Source organism: Syngnathus acus, chromosome 5, assembly GCF_901709675.1.
Source record: "Syngnathus acus chromosome 5, fSynAcu1.2, whole genome shotgun sequence".
In the NCBI taxonomy this organism is placed as follows: Eukaryota; Metazoa; Chordata; class Actinopteri; order Syngnathiformes; family Syngnathidae; genus Syngnathus; species Syngnathus acus.
The window spans coordinates 9,252,797-9,271,504 of record NC_051091.1 but is presented as its reverse complement, the minus strand read 5'-3'; the positions used below and the strand labels follow the sequence as shown (position 1 = coordinate 9,271,504).

Here is an 18,708-nt window from a genome sequence, read left to right as displayed (position 1 = left end):
TGTCGGTGTTTGAGAGTAATGTACGTCTCACTGTGTTAAAAACTCCGACTCCCTTCCTCAGTAGCCAGCCTGTTCAGTTTTGTGAGAGTGCAGCATGTTTTTAAGATTGCTGGTGTAAACATTACTCAGAAAAAGAACGCGTGGGTGAATGCGTGGCCTTTTATGATTTGTACGGCAACGAGCGTGGGTGCAAGTGCGTGTGCTTAAAATACTACATAAGAGGAAAAGTCATGTAAAACAATTTATTAAAGGAGGAACCTATAAAAGAAAAGTGAAGCATGGATCCTCTGTGACGTTTCCTGTTTTTAAAGCTAGGAGGACTGCTGTCGTCCTCTGTGCCCTGGTTTGCTATTGTATGTGCTGTAACCGAATATTACTATTGAGTGTTGGCCAGCTTGTTTATATTCATCAAATAAAAGTGACTTTCTTTCTGTCAACGCACTTCATTAAATCCTTAACATGGCTCCATGTTATCATTTTATTCTTATACCATAATATCTACAAAATGAACTTAGTTGCTAAAATTGAACTATGAACGGAGCAAGTTCATTTTAAAATTTCTGAACTGCATTTTGAACTAGTTTGTGTAGAAAATGAATTTTCCCAACACTGGTCCAAGGTTACCCATTTCCAACCATTTTTTGTCTTTCTACCTTCTGGCTTTCTTTTTCCTCCTCTGGCAAGCTCACACAAGAGAGTTTTCATCTGGGAGGGAAGCCGGAACAGATGAAGACCGTGAAACAGCTCAGGCAAGCTGCCAGGGGTCTGTACCACGTCGTGGTCAAATGTGACCAGAAGAAAACGTTCTCCAGTCCTACCTAGCTGTTTGTCCCCAAGGATGAGGCACAACGAGGCCATGAACACATCCGAGTACGGAGACTGAGGCGTGTTCCCGTCTCCTCCATCGAGTGCTTCCCGATGCCATTCATTCGCCAGCCCCAAAGCTTTGCGAGTCAGGACGAGCACCGCTCGGCCTCCCAGGTTCTTCACGTGAAGCAGCTGGGAGTGAAGCCACGGAAGGGGCCCCAGCTTGACCTGCTCCATCCTGCTCCACTGGTCCACAGACACACTGAAGCCCTGACTCTTGAGAAAAGAGCCCAAGCCACAAACCTCGGAGACGCCGTCACGTACATCTGGCGGACTCAGGAGGACTATGTGACCTTTTCTGCCAACTTAAAAAAAAAGAAAATAAATAAAGCCAAAAAGATTGAATGCAATCTAGAAATGTAAAAGATAATATGATCGCTTACTCTGCATACATCCTCTTTGGAAAGATCGGCTTGCCAATTCTGTGAAATAAGATGAATAATAATCAGCCACACACTTTGAAAAAATTACAATATTAAAAGCATAGCTTGAACCTACTCTTGACAAAGTTATGGAGAAGACACAACATGAGTGCTGTCAAAGTGATCACCAGCAAACCAGCCACAGCCAGCAGATTCCAGCGCCACCTGGTCGCTGCAATAACAACAAAAAGAATAAAAGGGAAATCTGCATATTTCATATTCCTGCCTTAATGTATGCAAACTTACTTTGACGATAGCAGAACGGTCCCAGGTGAAGGTTCCCTCTCTTTAAATGCACCTGTGCACAAAAGTTTAAACTAACCATACAGAAAAACCCCATAGCTAATTCAATTCAGACAATGGATCAAAAAAAGAATGCTTGAGAAAATTCTTTACCATCACACATGGTGACAGCTGCAGATTGATGTCTTCAAAGACACCTAATTTCACCTGCAGAGACACCATTTTTAAAACTAGGGTTTCAAACTAGGGTTTAGGGTTGGATTACAATTGGGTTTTAGTCAAATGTTTTGAAATAGATTCAAAACCGAGGTTCAATTGTATACACATTCACACACACATGGACAGACAGACATCAAAACATACACGAATATATGTAAGGTGATATCTTACCCATTGGTTCTTCCTGTTTTGCTCCCATGTTGTGTTCTCCAGCTGCTGCCGAAAGCCTTCAATCTCAGTGCACTGGTGACCCCCATTCCACCCACAGGGCCACACTTCCCCCTCCAGCCTACAGGGGGCAGACAAGTTCCACAGCAGCATCTGCCCCTTGTCGTTCATTCGACCTTGACCCACAGAGACGGTCAGGTTCTGCCATACGTTCTTCTGAAGGAACCCTGATGGTGAGGTCCAAAATTAAAGATACATTTTATTTCCACTATTCACTACGATGGTCCGATTTTGAGGTGAGTTTTTTTTACCTGTTTTTTTAAAGGGGCAGCTCAGAGAGCGTCTCGGCTTGTCGTCGTCATCCTCCCAAACCTGCCAAGGCATAATTTATGTCACACATACAGAATAATCTGCCATTCATGGACATGTTTGAAATTAAAGTTGCAGTACCTGGAGACACAAGCAGGGGGTCACAGAGTACAGTGGGATGGTTTTACGCTTCCAAATCTAAAAGAACACATAATATCAGAAATCAACCATCCATTCATGCATGCAACCATAAATAAACAATGGCAATATTTTTAACACACAGTCTGACCTGGCATCTTCCATCTTCTTCATACTGGAGGCACACTTGGGTCCTTCTGGTAAAATTCAGCTCCACTTGATTTCTTTTCTGGTTAATTACACTGCTGACTGTGGGCACTGGTAGGAGGAGTTCATTGTTTATTTTCCTGCAAACAATTTCAAGTTGAACATATGTGCGCTCACTCACCGTAACACTCTTTGATGGATATCTGCAGGTTTTGGGAGCAAACTGCAGAAAGGTGAGATCAGTCAGTGTCATAAAAATGTTGTGGGCAAGTTTAACATGTAGTTCAAACCTTCATTGAGAGAAGGAGCCACTACTTCTCCAATGGGATGCATCTCTTTGGAAGGATAAACGTACACAATACTGCCGAAGGTAACTCCAGATGGATTCGTAATCACCAAAGATACCTACAGAAAAAAGAAATAGTATGACCCACACTCTGCACTTATTGGGGACTATTATTAAGCATTTAAAAAATGAAAAAAAAAGAAACAAAAAATACCAGTAGTCATTTTACATTTGCAACTTTTTGTTTTGTAGGATCGACTGTGAAGGCCACTTTCTTGCATGCTGGAAAAGTCGGTGGCGTTTTGTAACATAACGTCACGGATGCTGCTGCAGAGTGAGAAGAACGACAAAAGTAATGCAGTCATTCTAAAAACAAATAGAAATTTAAAAAATAGGAATCTCTTGAAGTCGATTGCCACCTATTGACATTTGTTTGCGTCCATTTCAGTGTCAGAACTTGACTGGAGCCTTTTTCGCCACGTCTTCAGTCACATGGATGCGAGTTCAGCTTCAATCAACAGACAAAATTTGCACGGCGCCGTGTCTTGCAGCAAGCTCCACTTTCGCTGTCACCTTCCGGACATCCGCTGCATCACTCTCCAGGATGCCGATCGGCAACTCAGCCGCCACTGTGCACTCAGAGAGACCCTAAATGAGTCCGCAAACCACAAAGAATAATAAAATCACTTTTTGTTCAACTAAACACGACAAATTACACGCTCAATTAGTGAGTAAATAGAAGCAAGATAAATCTTTTCACTACATGATAATTACGACTGTCAGCTTGTCTACACAACAGTGAGTCACTCACATTGTTTATGGAAGATAGTTTTTCTTCAGATGTCCTTGTTAACATAAGCCACCAATTTCTTAGTTGTAAAAATGTACCGACATACAATGAACGCAGAAAATACATCAGTGATAGGTGAACCACAATATAGCGGGGGATATATACTTTTGTGACGTTTGTTTTTGGTGGCGTTCTGTCAGAGTTCTCGAGTATAAAATATGTGCCTTGGCTAAATAAAGTTTAGATAGCACTAGCGGACAATATGAGTGAGAAAAAATCAAAAAGCTTACCTGTGAGCATGTGACTTCCGAGTCGTCATATTCCACCCACCCACAGGCCGTGTTATGAAAAGCCAGCAAAAAACAACAAGAAGGCCAACGAAAAAGAAACATTTTGTCAGAGTCAGCATGAAGAGCTAAATATCTTTCTTTCCATGTGTGCGCTGGGAGTGTCACTCGTTGTTTTCCATGAGTTGAGATTGGAGATTAACAAACTGGCTCTGAGTCAATACAAGCTCGATCTGCTTGGTTTCACTTCCATCTGGGGAAAAGGGTCACACAAAAACGGACAGGTAAGGAATTTGCTGTCTATTTTGCGCTTCCGTTCAGAAAAAGAATAGACAAAGTCAACTAGCACAAATTTTAGTACATCCAGCAGTTTAGATCAGAGTTGTGGATACTAACACATTTGAAAATATATAGAAAGTAAAAAAAAAAAGGTTATTTACCCTTTTCTAATCCGTGCAAATAATCAGCGTCCGCATTTGATTTGTCGTGGGAAAAAACTGGAACGCAAGAGAACTCACACCCTCTCTGCCTATTTTTTTTTTTTAACTGTAAGTGGTTCAAAGTCCATGCTTATGATGCATAGCGCAGCTCCACCTTTGCAAGCATCAATAGCGCCTCCTCGAAATCTTGGCAACATAATCGTCTTGATTAGGCAATGGCATTTCAGTCTTAGTTGAAGAACTTGTTCATCGTGTTTTTACGTCATGATTCTTTTTTACGAGACAAACCCTCGGAGAAAATTGCTCGGGACTGGTTGGAGCACATCTTGTTGCATGTACAGTATAGCTCACCTGAAAGTGGTGAACGATTCGTTCAAAAGAACGAATCTTTTCAGTGAACGAGAGTAAACGAATCACTTCCTAAAATTCGGGGGGGGGGGGGCAGTTAATATGACTTCAACCAGTAGGTGTCGGTAATGCGCATTGAAACTGGTGCCACCTCACCGTAAAACAAAACGAAGAAGAAAATGACGTAACTTCCCGTTCACGAACGAGTCGTGACGTCATGATGGCGCCGCGGATGGCAGCCACGGTGAGTCGCTCTCTGTTTATTTGTCTTATTTTGTGTGTTTTCTGTGTCCTCTGCTGTCCATCCCGGATCACTTTTACTAGAGAAGCGCTGTTAAACATCGGACAGTCTTCTTCTGGTATTTCTCTCCTGTTCTCTTCGATTCAGACTGTTTGTCGGAGATTCTAGCCGGAGCGGCGGTGCTGTACAAGCTAGCACGACGACGGCGGCGCGGAAAACGAGCTGGAGCACTCGTAAGGCTGAGGCAGAGAGGGTTCCGTTCTGCCCTACCGTCAATTCATCTGGCGAATGTCCGCTCCCTGGCGAACAAGATGGACGAACTGCTGCTCCTCACTTCAAGGAACACGGACTTCAGCAGATCCGCCGCGCTGTGCTTTGTGGAAACGTGGCTCAGCGAACGAACGCCCCACCACGCCGTGGAGCTAGCGGGCTTCAGGCTAACGCGAGCAGATCGCAGCGCGGAGCTCTCCGGAAAATCAAAGGGAGGTGGTCTCTGTTTCTACATTAATGAACGTTGGTGTACTGATGTCACGGTGTTGAAAGAGTTTTGCAGCCCTCTCCTAGAAACACTTTTCATAAACTGCCGGCCGTTCTATTCACCACGGGAGTTCTCCTCGATCGTCATGGCGGCTGTTTACATCCCACCACACGCACGTGCGAGTGAGCCACGCAGATGCTGGCTGACCAGGTAACAGACATGGAGAAACTTCTACCAAACTCACTAATCATTGTTCTGGGTGATCTTAACAGGGCGAACCTCGCACACGAACTCCCCAGATACAAACAGCACGTAACGTGTCCCCACCAGAGGGGCACAGACTCTGGACCACTGCTACACCGTGATCAAGGATGCATACCACTCTGCGGCTCGTGCAGCTTTAGGACTCTCGGACCACTGTCTAGTTCATCTGATCCCGGCCTACAGGCAGAAACTAAAACTTCTAAGCCTGTGGTGAGGACTGTGAGGAAGTGGACAGTGGAGTCAAGGCAGGACCTCCAAGCCTGCTTTGACTGCACCGATTGGGGAGCTTTCGAAGCTGCAACTTCAGACTTGCATGAACTCACTGACACTGTCACATCATACATCAGTTTTTGTGAGGATCTGTGTGTGCAGACTAAGACCTTCTGCACGTACAACAACGACAAACCTTGGTTTACACCGAACCTCAGGAGGTTGCGCAAAGTCAAGGAGGAGGCCTTCAGGAGCGGCGACCGCGACCTGTTCAGGCAGACCAGAAACACACTGAACCGAGAGGTCAGGAAAGCCAAGAGGTGTTACGGGGAGAACCTGAAGAGACACCTCTCTGCCAATCCTGATCCCTCAACAGTGTGGAAAGGTCTGCAGAGCATCACGGGCTACAAGAAACGAACCCCCCGTCCTGTGGAGAGCCCAAGCTTGCTAACCAGCTGAATAAGTTCTAACTGCAGGTTTGATCGGTCCTCCCACACAACGGGACTTCCTGCAGCACAATCTACATACTCACCTCTCCCCACAACTGCTCTGTCCACACCTCTATCATCGTTGTCACCCACTCTCTCTCTTGCAGAGGCCGCGCCCGCACTCCAGGTCCGCGAGGAGGAAGTGCGCCAGATGTTCCGGAGACAAAAGACCAGGAAGGCACCGGGCCCAGACGGCGTGTCACCTTCCTGCTTGAAAGTCTGCGCTGAACAGCTGGCGCCCACCTTTGCACGGATCTTCAACCGTTCTCTGGAGCTGTGTGAGGTGCCCTCGTGCTTCAAGAGCTCCACCATCGTTCCAGTGGCCAAGAAGCCCGCCATCACAGGTTTGAAATGACTATAGACCCGTCGCACTGACATCTGTGGTCATGAATCTTTCGAGAGGTTAGTGCTGAACCACCTGAAGGAGGTCACGGGCCCCCTGCTTGACCCCCTCCAGTTTGCCTACCGGGCAAACAGGTCAGTGGATGATGCGGTCAACATGGGACTGCACTACATCCTGCACCACCTGGACACTCCAGGAACGTACGCCAGGATCCTGTTCGTGGACTTCAGCTCGGCGTTCAACACCATCGCTCCTGACATCCTCCAACAGAAGCTCATCCAGCTTGCGGTGCCTGCCCCCACCTGTCAGTGGATCACCAGCTTCCTGACCAACAGGAGACAGCGTGTGAGGCTTGGGGGCATCACATCTGACACCCGGACCACCAATACTGGAGCCCCTCAGGGGTGCGTCCTCTCCCCACTGCTCTTCTCTCTCTACACCAATGATTTCTCCTCAGATGACTCTCCTGTGAAGCTCCTGAAGTATGCAGACGACACCACTCTCATCGGACTGATCCAGGACGGTGATGAGACTGCGTACAGACAGGAGTGGAGCGGCTGGTCCACTGGTGCAACCAAAACCATCTGGAGCTGAACCCGCTCAAGACCGTGGAGATGACAGTGGATTTCAGGCGAGACCCTTCACCACTTTTACCCCTCACTATCCGCAGTAATACTATTCTCTCCACAGACACCTTCAAGTTCCTGGGAACCACAATCTCTCGGGACCTGAAATGGACCGGCCACATAGACTCTGTCCGAAGAAGGCCCAGCAGAGGCTGTACTTCCTGAGACAGCTCAAGAAGTTCAACCTGCCGCGAGAGCTTCTGAAGACCTTCTACACTGCCATCATCCAGTCTGTCCTCTGCACCTCCATCACTGTCTGGTTTGGATCAGCCTCCAAACAAGACAAGCACAGACTGCAACGGACAATCAGGACTGCAGAAAAGATCATTGGAATCAACCTCCCTTCTATCCAAGACTTGTACCTGTCCAGGACCAGGAAACGTGCAAGGAACATCTCTACAGACCCTTCTCACCCAGGTTGCAGTCTGTTTGAACTACTCCCCTCCGGACGGCGTTATAGAGCTCGGTACGCCAAAACCAGCAGACACCGAGACAGCTTCTTCCCCCAGGCTGTTGCTCTGATGAACTCACACCACTCATAGAGTCTCAGAGGCATTACTGTGCAATAACATCCTGCTCTTCACACCTTTTGAATTTGTCTACACTGTTTTTGCCATTATTCACATGTCCTGAGTGTTGTTAGTCACCTATATGTTGAACAGAGGGTGTGTTTTACCGAAGTCAAATTCCTTGTTTGGCACGCTCAAACATGGCGAATAAATACTCTTGAATCTTGAATCTTGAATTGCATTTCCCGTTCACCAACGGAACGGATCTGTGAGTGAACGAGTCAGTGATTCGCATTTCCAGTTCATCGCGAGAACGGATCAGTGAGGGAACGAATCGTGACTTTCCCGTTCGCGAACGAGTCAATGGGTCAACTGCCTTCCTTCCTTCCTTCCTTCCTTCCTTCCTTCCTTCCTTTTCCCGTGCATCAACGGATCAGTCAGTGAACGCGTTGCGTCTCCTGGCGTGAACTATGTAAACCAGAATGTCGATTTAAGATTTGCCAAGGAAAGAAAGAACCAATCACTGAAACACCACTTCTTTTATGCACGTTTTCTCCAAGCTAACGGCGAACTTTATTGCATGAATAAGATGGTCAGAAGAGCGAGCTCTGTCCTGGGCTGTCCCCTGGACTCTATTGAGGTTGTGGTGAGAGGAGGACGTTGATTAAGCTTAAATCCATCATGGACAACACCTCTCACCCCCTCCATGAGATTGTACGGTCCCTGAGCAGCTCCTTTAGCGGCAGACTTTTGCACCCTCGGTGTACGGTGTAGGAAGGAACGGTTCCGCAGGTCCTTCATTCCCTCTGCTGTCAGACTACAACATGCGTGGCACCTGATAAAATGAATGAATGTTTCGTCTCTACTAGCAGCACTTGTGTTTGTCCTTGTCCTATTTACCCTTTTTTGAAATTTTGGCACTTGTTTTATTCTTGCACTCGTATTATTCTTGCACTCATATGCGCTGCTGTGACAAGTGAATTTCCCCACTGTGGGATGAATAAAGTTCTATCAGTCAATCAATCAATGAAGGGATGCGCCGTTATGCAACAACGGGGAGATTATGCTTCTCTTTGGGTAATCTTGATTGTATAACATTTATAGTATGTATGCATATATACTATACACCTAAATATTGTTATCCAATATATCTGCTGCAATTTAACATTAGATTGCTGGTTTGAAATGTACTTTTAAAATTATTATTATTATTATTATTTTTAAATAAACATTTATGTTAAAACTTGTCTGGTGTTTTATTCCTTCTTTTTATATTCGCCAATTAAAACATAAAAATCAGACATATAACTGCTTTATATGACAATATGTGTTTTACGTTGTTGTATGAGTTGGTGTCCCCCAAAATAACAAATGTCGGCATAACGGATTTTTTTTTTCAACCTTTTATTCAAACACAAACACATTCGGTATAATAACACCATCAACTACAATCCAACAAATACAAAATTAAAACATCAATGTCGGCATAACGTGTCGGCTGGCAAAGCAGCAACGCTGTCTGTGACTCACTCGTGAATCTTCGCGAACGAACCCGAAAATGGCGGTGTACCTAGTGTCCGAGTGACGTCACAGATCAAACAGCCAATCAGAAAGTGGGGGTGAGGGCGGGTGTGGCACTTTTCACTTTCAGTTAAGCTTTGACCATGATTTTTCCCTAATGAAGTGGCCTGTTATTAGGAACACCTGAAAATGGCGGTGTACCTAATAGTGTGTCCGAGTGACGTCACAGATCAAACAACCAATCAGAAAGTGGGGGTGAGGGCGGGTGTGGCACTTTTCACTTTCCGTGAAGCTTTGACCATGATTTTTGATTATTTGATTTATGAAAAAAACAAAAGGTTCAGTGTGTGTGTGTGGGGGGGGGTGTTGATTTGTTGAACGATTAGTTTGAACGAATCTTTTGAGTGAACTGATTCTAAAGATACAGTTCACTTAAGAGAACTGGAATGCACATCACTATCATGCGATGTTTGCACGAATCTTTTGAGTGAACTGATTCTAAGGATTCAGTTCACTTAAAAGAACTGGAGTGCACATCACTACTTGAAAGGAAGTCGACTTTGAGGCGTGTATCATTCCATTCTGAAAATTTGCATATTGATCCGCCTAGTCCTTCTTCCACCCACATTCCAAAAACACAATTTATTCACCAGTCTTTTATACTGTTTAAATGACCCATAATTAAAAAAAGACTACACCCCGTGTGACTTTCACATCTGCGATTGTTCAATTAACTAAAACTGGGCACCAATGTTTGACCTGATTTGACTAACTTTAGAAAGCACCTGAAACACCACCTTCTCCACTCATGATCCTACCAGTCCAAAATTACTCCACCGCACTCAGCTGATCCATACTAAGAACATCAACTTAAACCACTATTTATACCCTGATTCTTCCTTGTTTTGTTATTTTCTGTTTGCAGTTCTTCTGCTTCCGCTCAGCTATTTTCTTACCTGGTGTTTTTTGATTGTTTCAACATCACTAAAGTGTCAAATTTTGTTTCTCTTGTTTCTCATTTTGTATAGTGTATTTGTTTATGTATGTATACGTTCACTTTCGTATATATGCATATATAAATATGACGATTTAATATTTAGCTAGTTATGCTTGTGTTTATTCATTGATGTTTATTCATTTATATATATATATATATATATATATATATTATTATTATTTATTTTTTTTTCTTTCTTAAACACTTGAATAATATTTGATGTCACAGCACTTTGTTTGTTGTGCACTTTGATTATACAGGAGTGGAGCTCCTTACAAGCCCTAGGCTTCGTCTCCCTCCCTGCACTGTTATTTGTTATAATAATATGTGCTAAACAATAAACTAAACTAAACTAACTGCTATTGTGTTTGTTGATTTTAGTGTTATATGTTGCATAGTTATAAGTTATGTTAATCAGAAGTAAAAATGAGTGTGTCACTAGAGCACTCATAATTGTATAATCATACAAATATAAATGATGTATATGAATTATCTATAATAATGATCTAAAGGGGATTATTGCAATTTGCAACAAAAACTTGATTTATCTGAATATTTGAAAGAAAGACCATGAAATCCAGGGTTTATTGTTTCTGATATTAAGAATGTGTGCTTGCCATAATTCTCATGAAACATATCTGGAAGACTGGCTCTTGATTAAATAGAGGACAGTGAAATCGCTGAGCTGTGCTTGTAGCGCTGACTCAGCAGGCGTGAGCCAGCAGGGCATTATCACAGCTGGGGAAAAACTGTAGTCAGCAGCCATGGTTCTAGGAAACAAAAACATTGTTAGTGCACACACTGACTGTAAGCCTTTAACAAAATTACAAATATATTATGTAAAAATGATCGTTACCTGGAAACTACGACTTCCTGGTCTTTGATTTTAAGTTTTAGCATATGTGTCGACACGTCTTCATAAACTGCTGGCTTTTGTCCTGAAAAGAATAAGAGGAATCAATGAACTAGCAGAACATAAACTCATGCTGATCAAACATAAGCACACTCGAGGATAAAAGTAAACAACTAAGAATGTGGTTTCACAAGTTTGCATTTTCTTTTTGGTAAGCAAGAAACATTCAAACTCCCTTGCCAGCATTTAAAGTCCCTCGGATGAACCCCAAATTAATCCGAAATATTCAAGTAGGCTGAACTTAGTTTTGATTTTTCTATCAGACACCTGAAGACTTTTAAGGTGGGTTATACATATATGTTTTAATCCTGTTCTAATTGTTTTGGTAGCTCAAAAACTTGCCATTTGAACAGAGGGTGTGTAAACTTTTGAAACTATATCCACAGTCGAGAAAAACCCACCTAAAATTCCTCCAGCGTTATCATCTGAAGGCCGCTGTCGTAAAACCGGCCAGAGGAATTCTTCCCCAGCGCTCCCATGATGCAAGATGATCAGGCGTGTTTCTCCAACTGTGATGTCAACTTCCAAGTTCCGTTTAATCACTGTCACACTATGAAAAGCATTTTTTTGACATCAAACATCAGATGCAAAGTTCAGTTCTGAATCAAGCGGCCATTTTCTTAAAGCAAAATCACCTTCCAAAAATCACCGTCTCCTCCTGTCCCGCCTGCCACGGTATCATCTGTTCAACTTGTCCATCATTAGCAGTGACGCCATACTTGTTAACAGTAATCGTGATGTCCGGATTGAAGTGGACAACTATTACGTGGAAGCCTCTTTTTCCATCTAGTGCACCGTTCACAGAGAGGCCTAGTGCAGAAGAGACGCACAACAACTTCATTTTTGATTTCTAATCAAAGGGAACATTCTGGCACGTTGGACCGACCTGTACTGGGGACGTGAAGGAGTCGAAGTGCAGCGGAAGCGGTGATATCAAAACACAGTGGAAGAGATTGATTCTCAGCCGGCAACAAAAAGCGGATTTGAGGTTCAACAACTGTAAAAAAAAAAAAAAAAACAGACAATGAGACGTCGCATTAAAGGACACAATTGTATCACGCTTACCAGGTGGTAATGTTGCAGAAACGATAGGAAAGTTTCCAGAAATGTAGGTCCGTCTGGGCAAATCAACTGCAACCACACACGCAGTTTATGTTATCTCTTGTAAACATACAATTATGTATCTTAACTAATCCCTTTATTTTAAAACACCATCTTTTACTGGCACTTGATCACATCATCTGATCTCATGATGCTTACCTGACTCGGATTGCTGTATGAAGTCCTGTGCAATGCCTGGCATGAAATCCACAGAAGACATAGAACCTGGAGAGCAACAATCAAACTTGGAATGAAAGAAAACAATGACAAAAACAGTAAAAGGCAAATATATATTTTGGAAGAACAGTAGCCACAATATTAGGAACATCTCAGTCAATATGATGCAATACACTTCTAAACCATTGCAAATGATAACAAAACACATCATATGGTGCCTTGAAAATAGCAATAAATTAATTTGATGCTTTTTGTCACTCGTTTTGTCATCCGTTGTGCTCATTCAGGTGTGTGTGTGCATTGGCCACTTGGAGGCAGAATCTTACTTGGTGTGAGACCGGTGGTACGCCATATTTAGTAAGTAATGTGCTAGTCTTAACTGCTATTTTGGGTAAATAGTATTGTAACAAATATGAGCTTTTAAGTCTTGTTAGTACTTCAGCAATCATTTGTTGTGACATCTTACCATGAAAATCTGGAGTACCTGTCAGAAAAACAAAAAAGGCAATTAATTCATGTTTTTATATATATATATATATATACATATATATATGTATATATATATATATATATATCCATCCATCCATTTTCTGAACCGCTTAGTCCCCACGGGGGTCGCGGGAGTGCTGGAGCCTATCCCAGCCGTCATCGGGCAGTAGGCGGGGGACACCCTGAACCGGTTGCCAGCCAATCGCAGGGCACACAGAGACAAACAACCATTTGCACTCGCACTCACACCCAGGGACAATTTGGAGTCTTCAATCGGCCTACCAAGCATGTTTTTGGGATGTGGGAGGAAACCGGAGTGCCCGGAGAAAACCCACGCGGGCCCGGGGAGAACATGCAAACTCCACACAGGGAGGGCCGGAGGTGGAATCGAACCCGCACCCTCCTAAATGTGAGGCGGACGTGCTACCCAGTGCGCCACCGAGCCACCTATATATATATATATATATATATATATATATATATATATATATATATATATTAATTCATGTTTATATATATATATATATATATATAAATATAATAATAATAATATTTATATATAAATAATAAATGTAACTTTGTTCAAGTTTTTAAAAAAATGAAAAAAGACATGGAAAACATGTTGAGGCCTGTCTTTGTAAGTCTTGTAAGTTAGTTCAGCAATCATTTGTTGTGACATCTTACCACGAAAATATGGAATACCTGTCAGAAAACCAAAAAAGTCAATTAATTCGTGTTTATATATATATCTATATATATATAGATAGATATAATAATTGTAACTTTGTTCAAGTTTTTTAAAAAATGAGAAAACACATGGAGAACATGTTGTAAGTTAGTTCAGCAATCATTTGTTGTGACATCTTACCACGAAATCTTTTACCTGTCAGAAAAACCAAAAAAGAAATTAGTTCATTTTTTTTGTAAACGCAACACATGTCGTGTAAATATTGTCATCATTAGTGCTCATGTCATACCACCTGGTAATCCGCTCCTGCCTGCCACAAAAAGTAGCAAAAAAATTATTCATATACCTAATGCTATAATATGGAAAATGATACTACTATTACTCATTCTTTGCAGAGGACAAAGCATATATGAATTCTGTTCTACATATTATCAGTCAACATGTGTTGCTTCACCATTGCTGTTTAAATATCAATTTCTTAAAGGCTTATAAGGCTGCAACATACTGTAGATGCCTTTTGACACCTCCTTATATTTACCTGAAACAGGCGTGCGAGACCCTGCAAAGACAGAAGACAATTTGTTGAATGTGTTCCATTGTATTTTAATCCACATGAATAATACTCACACATACACACACATACTCACTCACATTTTGACAGACCGCCTCCTGAACCTGGACTGGCCGGAGGACCCCTCGGCCTAGAGCCTACGCCAGGGCTTCTCAATACTAAACTGGGACTCTCGGGAGGCGGCGGACCTTCCTCGCTGGGTTTGTGAAGGACTTCCGTCTTCTCCTTTGTTGGCTTGGTGACCACCATGGATGTAAGCGGGGTGACAAAGTTGTACTTGAGTGACAGCCTCAAGGTTTCATTCTTCATTCTCTCCTTTTCATCTCCTGAATACTGCAACCTATGATGAAGATTGCGTGTGAGGATAACTCACAAGCAAATCAAATCTTTTTTTCTTTTTTTTTTTGTTACAGCCCTATTGAAAAGTACTGACTCTTTCTCCAGGAGTTGTTTGACTGTCAGGTAGGCCCAAACCCTCTGGATATTGCTGTCCGTTGACTTTGTTGTGCTGTCCTTCTCAGAGAAAATGATACTCGTGTTTTTCTGCGGCATAAGATAGAATTTTGAGTCCAAGTCACTTTTAGACAATCACAGCTGACATGACACTCACCGAATTAGCCAGGACACGAGGGATGAAGGCGTCGATGTTGTTGTCGGTGAGCTGACCGGCCACCACGATCTCGGAACCGTTGTAATGCTGACTGAAGTTGGTCTGGGTCAGATTGGTGCCACCGATATAGATCATCACCACATCTGTCAAAAGAGGAGTGGCCACCTCGTCATAGAATCCCTGTTGGAAAAGACACCTTCTTAGTCTTGGCCACAATCAAACACATTTTTAGTTTTATCATGTGTGTTTTATCCAACACTTACTTACACTTACCAAAATAAAGATAAGGACATTTTTAATATGGAGGATGCAGTTTGAAAAATGTACCTTCAGCTGCAAATCGGCATCAGCGTCAGGATAAATACGGCGCGCGACACCGTTGTTCAGCAAAGACAGCTTCTCAAGGAAACTAAATTCAACATCAAAACCAAATCCAAGACAGTAGAGTGGGAATTTGTCTTGAATGGCCTCCATCACGTTGGAGTATATAGAGTCCAGATTGGTCACACCTGCAGACAGGGCAGCAAAGAGAAAAACAATTTTGTTTCAGAAAAAATAAATAAAAATCAGACAATGTGAAATGACAATAAACAAACTAATTTTAGAGCATTTAAAAAAAAACACACAAGTTTGTTATGTGATTTTAGTCAGGAAATAACCCACTATAATATTGAACATCATAAAAACATATTTAAATTGAACACAAACAGTTTGCTCATCATGATTGATTCATTTCCTGTGTACTAACCTGAGGTTGGATCTCCATCAGTGAGGAGTATGAGCATAGACGCTGAACCTTTCCTGGGGTTCTCATTCAACATACGTGACCCATCCAACAACGCATCATTAATATTTGTACCTAAATGAGGCAAAACAACATCAACACAACATTACTTTGAATGGCAGAAGCACACAGTGGTCAAAAAGAAAAGATGAAACTACCTCCTTGCGCTCTGATGTTCCCTGCGAATTCTTTGGCGCTTTTTACATGTTTTGGGTTGGCCTGAATAAGTTCACGCTTCCAGTAAGACACTCCGCTATCAAAGGTGATGAGGCCAAAGAAATCGTCTTCGGCCAGGTCATTCAGGATATGGATTAACGCTGTGCGGGTCTGAGACAGTTTTGAATTTTTAATCGTTTGGTAGTTTTAGCCCACTAAAAAAACAACAACTTAAAAGCCAGTACCTGTTCAATTTTCTTGCCATGCATGGAACCACTTTTATCGATGACAAAGACAACATTCTTTGGAATGCGAGGAAGCTCTGATGGCGCAAAATGATGGATGAAATATCCACTTGATGTCTGATGAAAAAACAAAATTGAAAAACAATCTCTTGAAGTATGTGACATCATATGCACAAAACATAACAGAAAAGACATGACTTCCCAAATTTTTGTTTTGTTGTGCAGGTGGACCTAAGGAATTGTCTGGAAACTATATTCAATATTGATAGTTCCTTTTACCTTGACATCCCCCAGTGACTGGTCTCTGTTGACATCATAAACGATAACCAGATCTCCGTTCATACCCTCTTCTCCACAATTTTCACATGATTTCTGTTGCTCCACTGTCGGGTAGAAATTAACCGTAGCCTGCAAAAGTTCAATGCAAAAATCAGAAAAGGAATAAAGACGAACTGTGAAAATAAAATGTCTCTTTTATTACAAGTTCTGTTCTAATATATCACTTATCCAATCAGCTAGAGCTTTTGTGGTAAGAAAAATATTAAAAACTTTGAAAATAGGATTTTATTTATTATTGTATTTATTTATCTTACCTGTTGGTCTGAATGTGTTTTGGTGATGGCGTCAGCCAGAGCGCCTGTGCTCAGTCCTCCTTTAACATCGATGAAACTGATCCCTGCATTTTCTTGTATGTTCACATCCACCTGAAATTTGGGATAAAGAAATCGGACCAACGTGGCGATGTCAAATTATTGAAATGACTGTACGTTTGAACAGGAGACACACACCTTGAAGTCTTGGACAGGCTGCATGGGTTTAGCGTGGATCAGCAGCTCGTACTTGCCGAGCGTGCGTTTGAGTAGTTCCTCGTACGTGAGTTCAAAGGTCACCTTTTTTAGAGGGGCCACCGTCACTGAGGTTTTAAACTCCTCGAGAGTCCTCCCAACTGAGCTGTGAAGGGTACACAAAAAACACTGAACCTGCCCTTTAATTCTTTTCTGTAATGTTCAAAGTAGAGTTTAAAACTCGGGTTATGGTTTCAAACCAAAGTTAGAATTTTCAAGTAGGGTTTCAACTAGGGTTAGGGTTTCAAATGAGGTTTAGGGTTTTGACTGTAGGTATCACTTTCAATAATCCTGTATGGTACCTGACGATGCCAGCACTTTCACCGCGGGACACGGCGTCACTGTACTGCTGCTGAGCCGCTTCTTTGGCCTTCACGACACCATCATACATCTGGCCGTCGATAAGCCTGGAGATGGTCAAGAACATTTCAAGGTCATTCCCTAATTGTTATGTTTCATTTGTTTACATTTTATCATTGCTATTTTTCGTTTTGCTTGAATGACTTTGCTGTTACTGATGTTGTGCGCACTGTCACCACCTGGGGGCAGTATAACGCAGATATACATACTGTGGAAACTGCTCCTCAGTAAGCTGCAAAATATTCTTCATTTTTCACAGATAAACAAATGTATCGCATTAAGTCTTGTTTTATTATCTGCCTCATGTGTTGTGTCTCATTGTGTTCAACTACACGTTCAACTGCACCCACATCCTGAATTTGGTGATGAAGGCATTCTTGGGAATCCGGACATGGAACTCTATTTCTTGGGATTCATCCTTACGATTGACCACACGGCTGGTGATGATGGTGGTGGCGTAACGGCTGCTCACAGTGCAGTTGATGTTAAAGTTGTAGATATCCCAGTCATTCTGTGAAAACAGTTAGGGAGGGGAAAAAAGGCCTCATTGGTCTGCCGGTCAGCAGAGCAAAGATCAAATTGTTGTGGGACAACAAGAGTGGTGTGGTGAACATTAACTCTCATTGGTTGAAGGGAAAACTCCCTAATTTCTTTTACTTTTCACCGAGTGTAGGCTGAAGCAATGACTTTATGTCCATACGAGACACATAATAATTGTGTACACACGATAAAACGTCAACTGTGAAAAAATGCCTGTGAAATTTACAAAACAGTAAACAATAATAACGAGGTGGAGAAAATGCAAGTAAGACTTCATTTGCACCAATATTAAATGACCTTTTACAATTGTGATTTTAAAAGTACAAATATGTTGAAATTATTTTTTAAAATTATTTTTTATTATTTGTATCTTTATTTTAGTTCTTTATTTTTGATTGTGCATTTATATAACCTTGTTTTATGTATGTATTTATTTATTTTTTAGCACTCCATCCCCCACCCCCCTCAAAGTGCCATTGTTCTTTGGGTCAGGCCCCAGTTGTAAATAAGAACTTGTTCTTAATTGTTTGCCTGGGTAAATAAAGGTTAAACAAAAAAAAAAAAAAAAAAAAAAGAATTGACATTTTTTAGAATGAACATAAAGCCTGATTGTGGGTGTTATGTTTATGTGTGTAGTTGCCATCAATCATCCTACCTTGGGTTGCGTGATGCCAAAAGCCAAAAGTAGCCCAAAGATGCTGACTTGCAGCGCAGTTCTTTCCATGGTTGCGCCAATCCGAGTGAAGCCAGGACATCCCAGAGCTGCCTCATATACTCGAACACAGCCACCGATGTGGTCAGCAGGGATGTGTACATAATGTCAAGCTAAAGGGCAAACTCCTCTCGCTCCCTGGTTCACTTCAAACAACTTTGGACCACTTCTCATCA

The 18,708-nt window shown here is 42.2% G+C and overlaps 2 protein-coding genes and 1 long non-coding RNA gene across 12 annotated transcripts; 1 reads left to right on the top strand and 2 right to left on the bottom strand.

The window, feature by feature from the left end:
• Positions 1 to 228: 228 nt before the first annotated feature.
• Positions 229 to 4,302, bottom strand: il17rc (interleukin 17 receptor C). Of its 5 annotated transcripts, none has more exons than XM_037250976.1 (14): positions 3,880 to 4,302; positions 3,219 to 3,447; positions 3,029 to 3,126; positions 2,804 to 2,918; positions 2,695 to 2,736; positions 2,518 to 2,624; positions 2,370 to 2,426; positions 2,231 to 2,291; positions 1,923 to 2,146; positions 1,686 to 1,739; positions 1,536 to 1,587; positions 1,366 to 1,461; positions 1,251 to 1,289; positions 229 to 1,172 (listed from the first exon to the last, which is right to left on the bottom strand). In XM_037250976.1, exons 2-14 carry the CDS (start codon positions 3,226 to 3,228, stop codon positions 547 to 549), a joined length of 1,581 nt encoding a protein of 526 aa, XP_037106871.1. In that variant the 5' UTR covers positions 3,229 to 3,447; positions 3,880 to 4,302; the 3' UTR covers positions 229 to 546. The 5 variants fall into 5 exon arrangements, with proteins under 5 accessions (XP_037106871.1, XP_037106873.1, XP_037106874.1 ...); XM_037250978.1 differs by having other exon boundaries at positions 1,257 to 1,289; positions 3,880 to 4,017; XM_037250979.1 differs by having other exon boundaries at positions 1,260 to 1,289; positions 3,880 to 4,017.
• LOC119122592 lies at positions 4,058 to 12,265 on the top strand. Its single transcript, XR_005097917.1, has 2 exons — positions 4,058 to 4,160; positions 12,115 to 12,265. It is a non-coding gene; the product is annotated as an uncharacterized LOC119122592 (long non-coding RNA).
• LOC119122589 (inter-alpha-trypsin inhibitor heavy chain H3-like) lies at positions 11,943 to 18,628 on the bottom strand. Of its 6 annotated transcripts, none has more exons than XM_037250970.1 (22): positions 18,476 to 18,628; positions 17,631 to 17,791; positions 17,223 to 17,327; positions 16,864 to 17,026; positions 16,669 to 16,779; positions 16,355 to 16,483; positions 16,076 to 16,192; positions 15,833 to 16,001; positions 15,639 to 15,749; positions 15,218 to 15,399; positions 14,891 to 15,070; positions 14,714 to 14,823; positions 14,362 to 14,620; positions 14,248 to 14,274; positions 13,999 to 14,019; positions 13,890 to 13,904; positions 13,706 to 13,723; positions 12,999 to 13,016; positions 12,515 to 12,580; positions 12,320 to 12,385; positions 12,141 to 12,251; positions 11,943 to 12,064 (listed from the first exon to the last, which is right to left on the bottom strand). In XM_037250970.1, the coding sequence occupies exons 1-22, from the start codon at positions 18,542 to 18,544 to the stop codon at positions 12,053 to 12,055; spliced, it is 2,220 nt and encodes a 739-aa protein (XP_037106865.1). In that variant the 5' UTR covers positions 18,545 to 18,628; the 3' UTR covers positions 11,943 to 12,052. The 6 variants fall into 6 exon arrangements, with proteins under 6 accessions (XP_037106865.1, XP_037106866.1, XP_037106867.1 ...); XM_037250971.1 differs by having other exon boundaries at positions 12,141 to 12,248; XM_037250972.1 differs by having other exon boundaries at positions 14,002 to 14,019.
• Between the last annotated feature and the right edge of the window lie 80 nt (positions 18,629 to 18,708).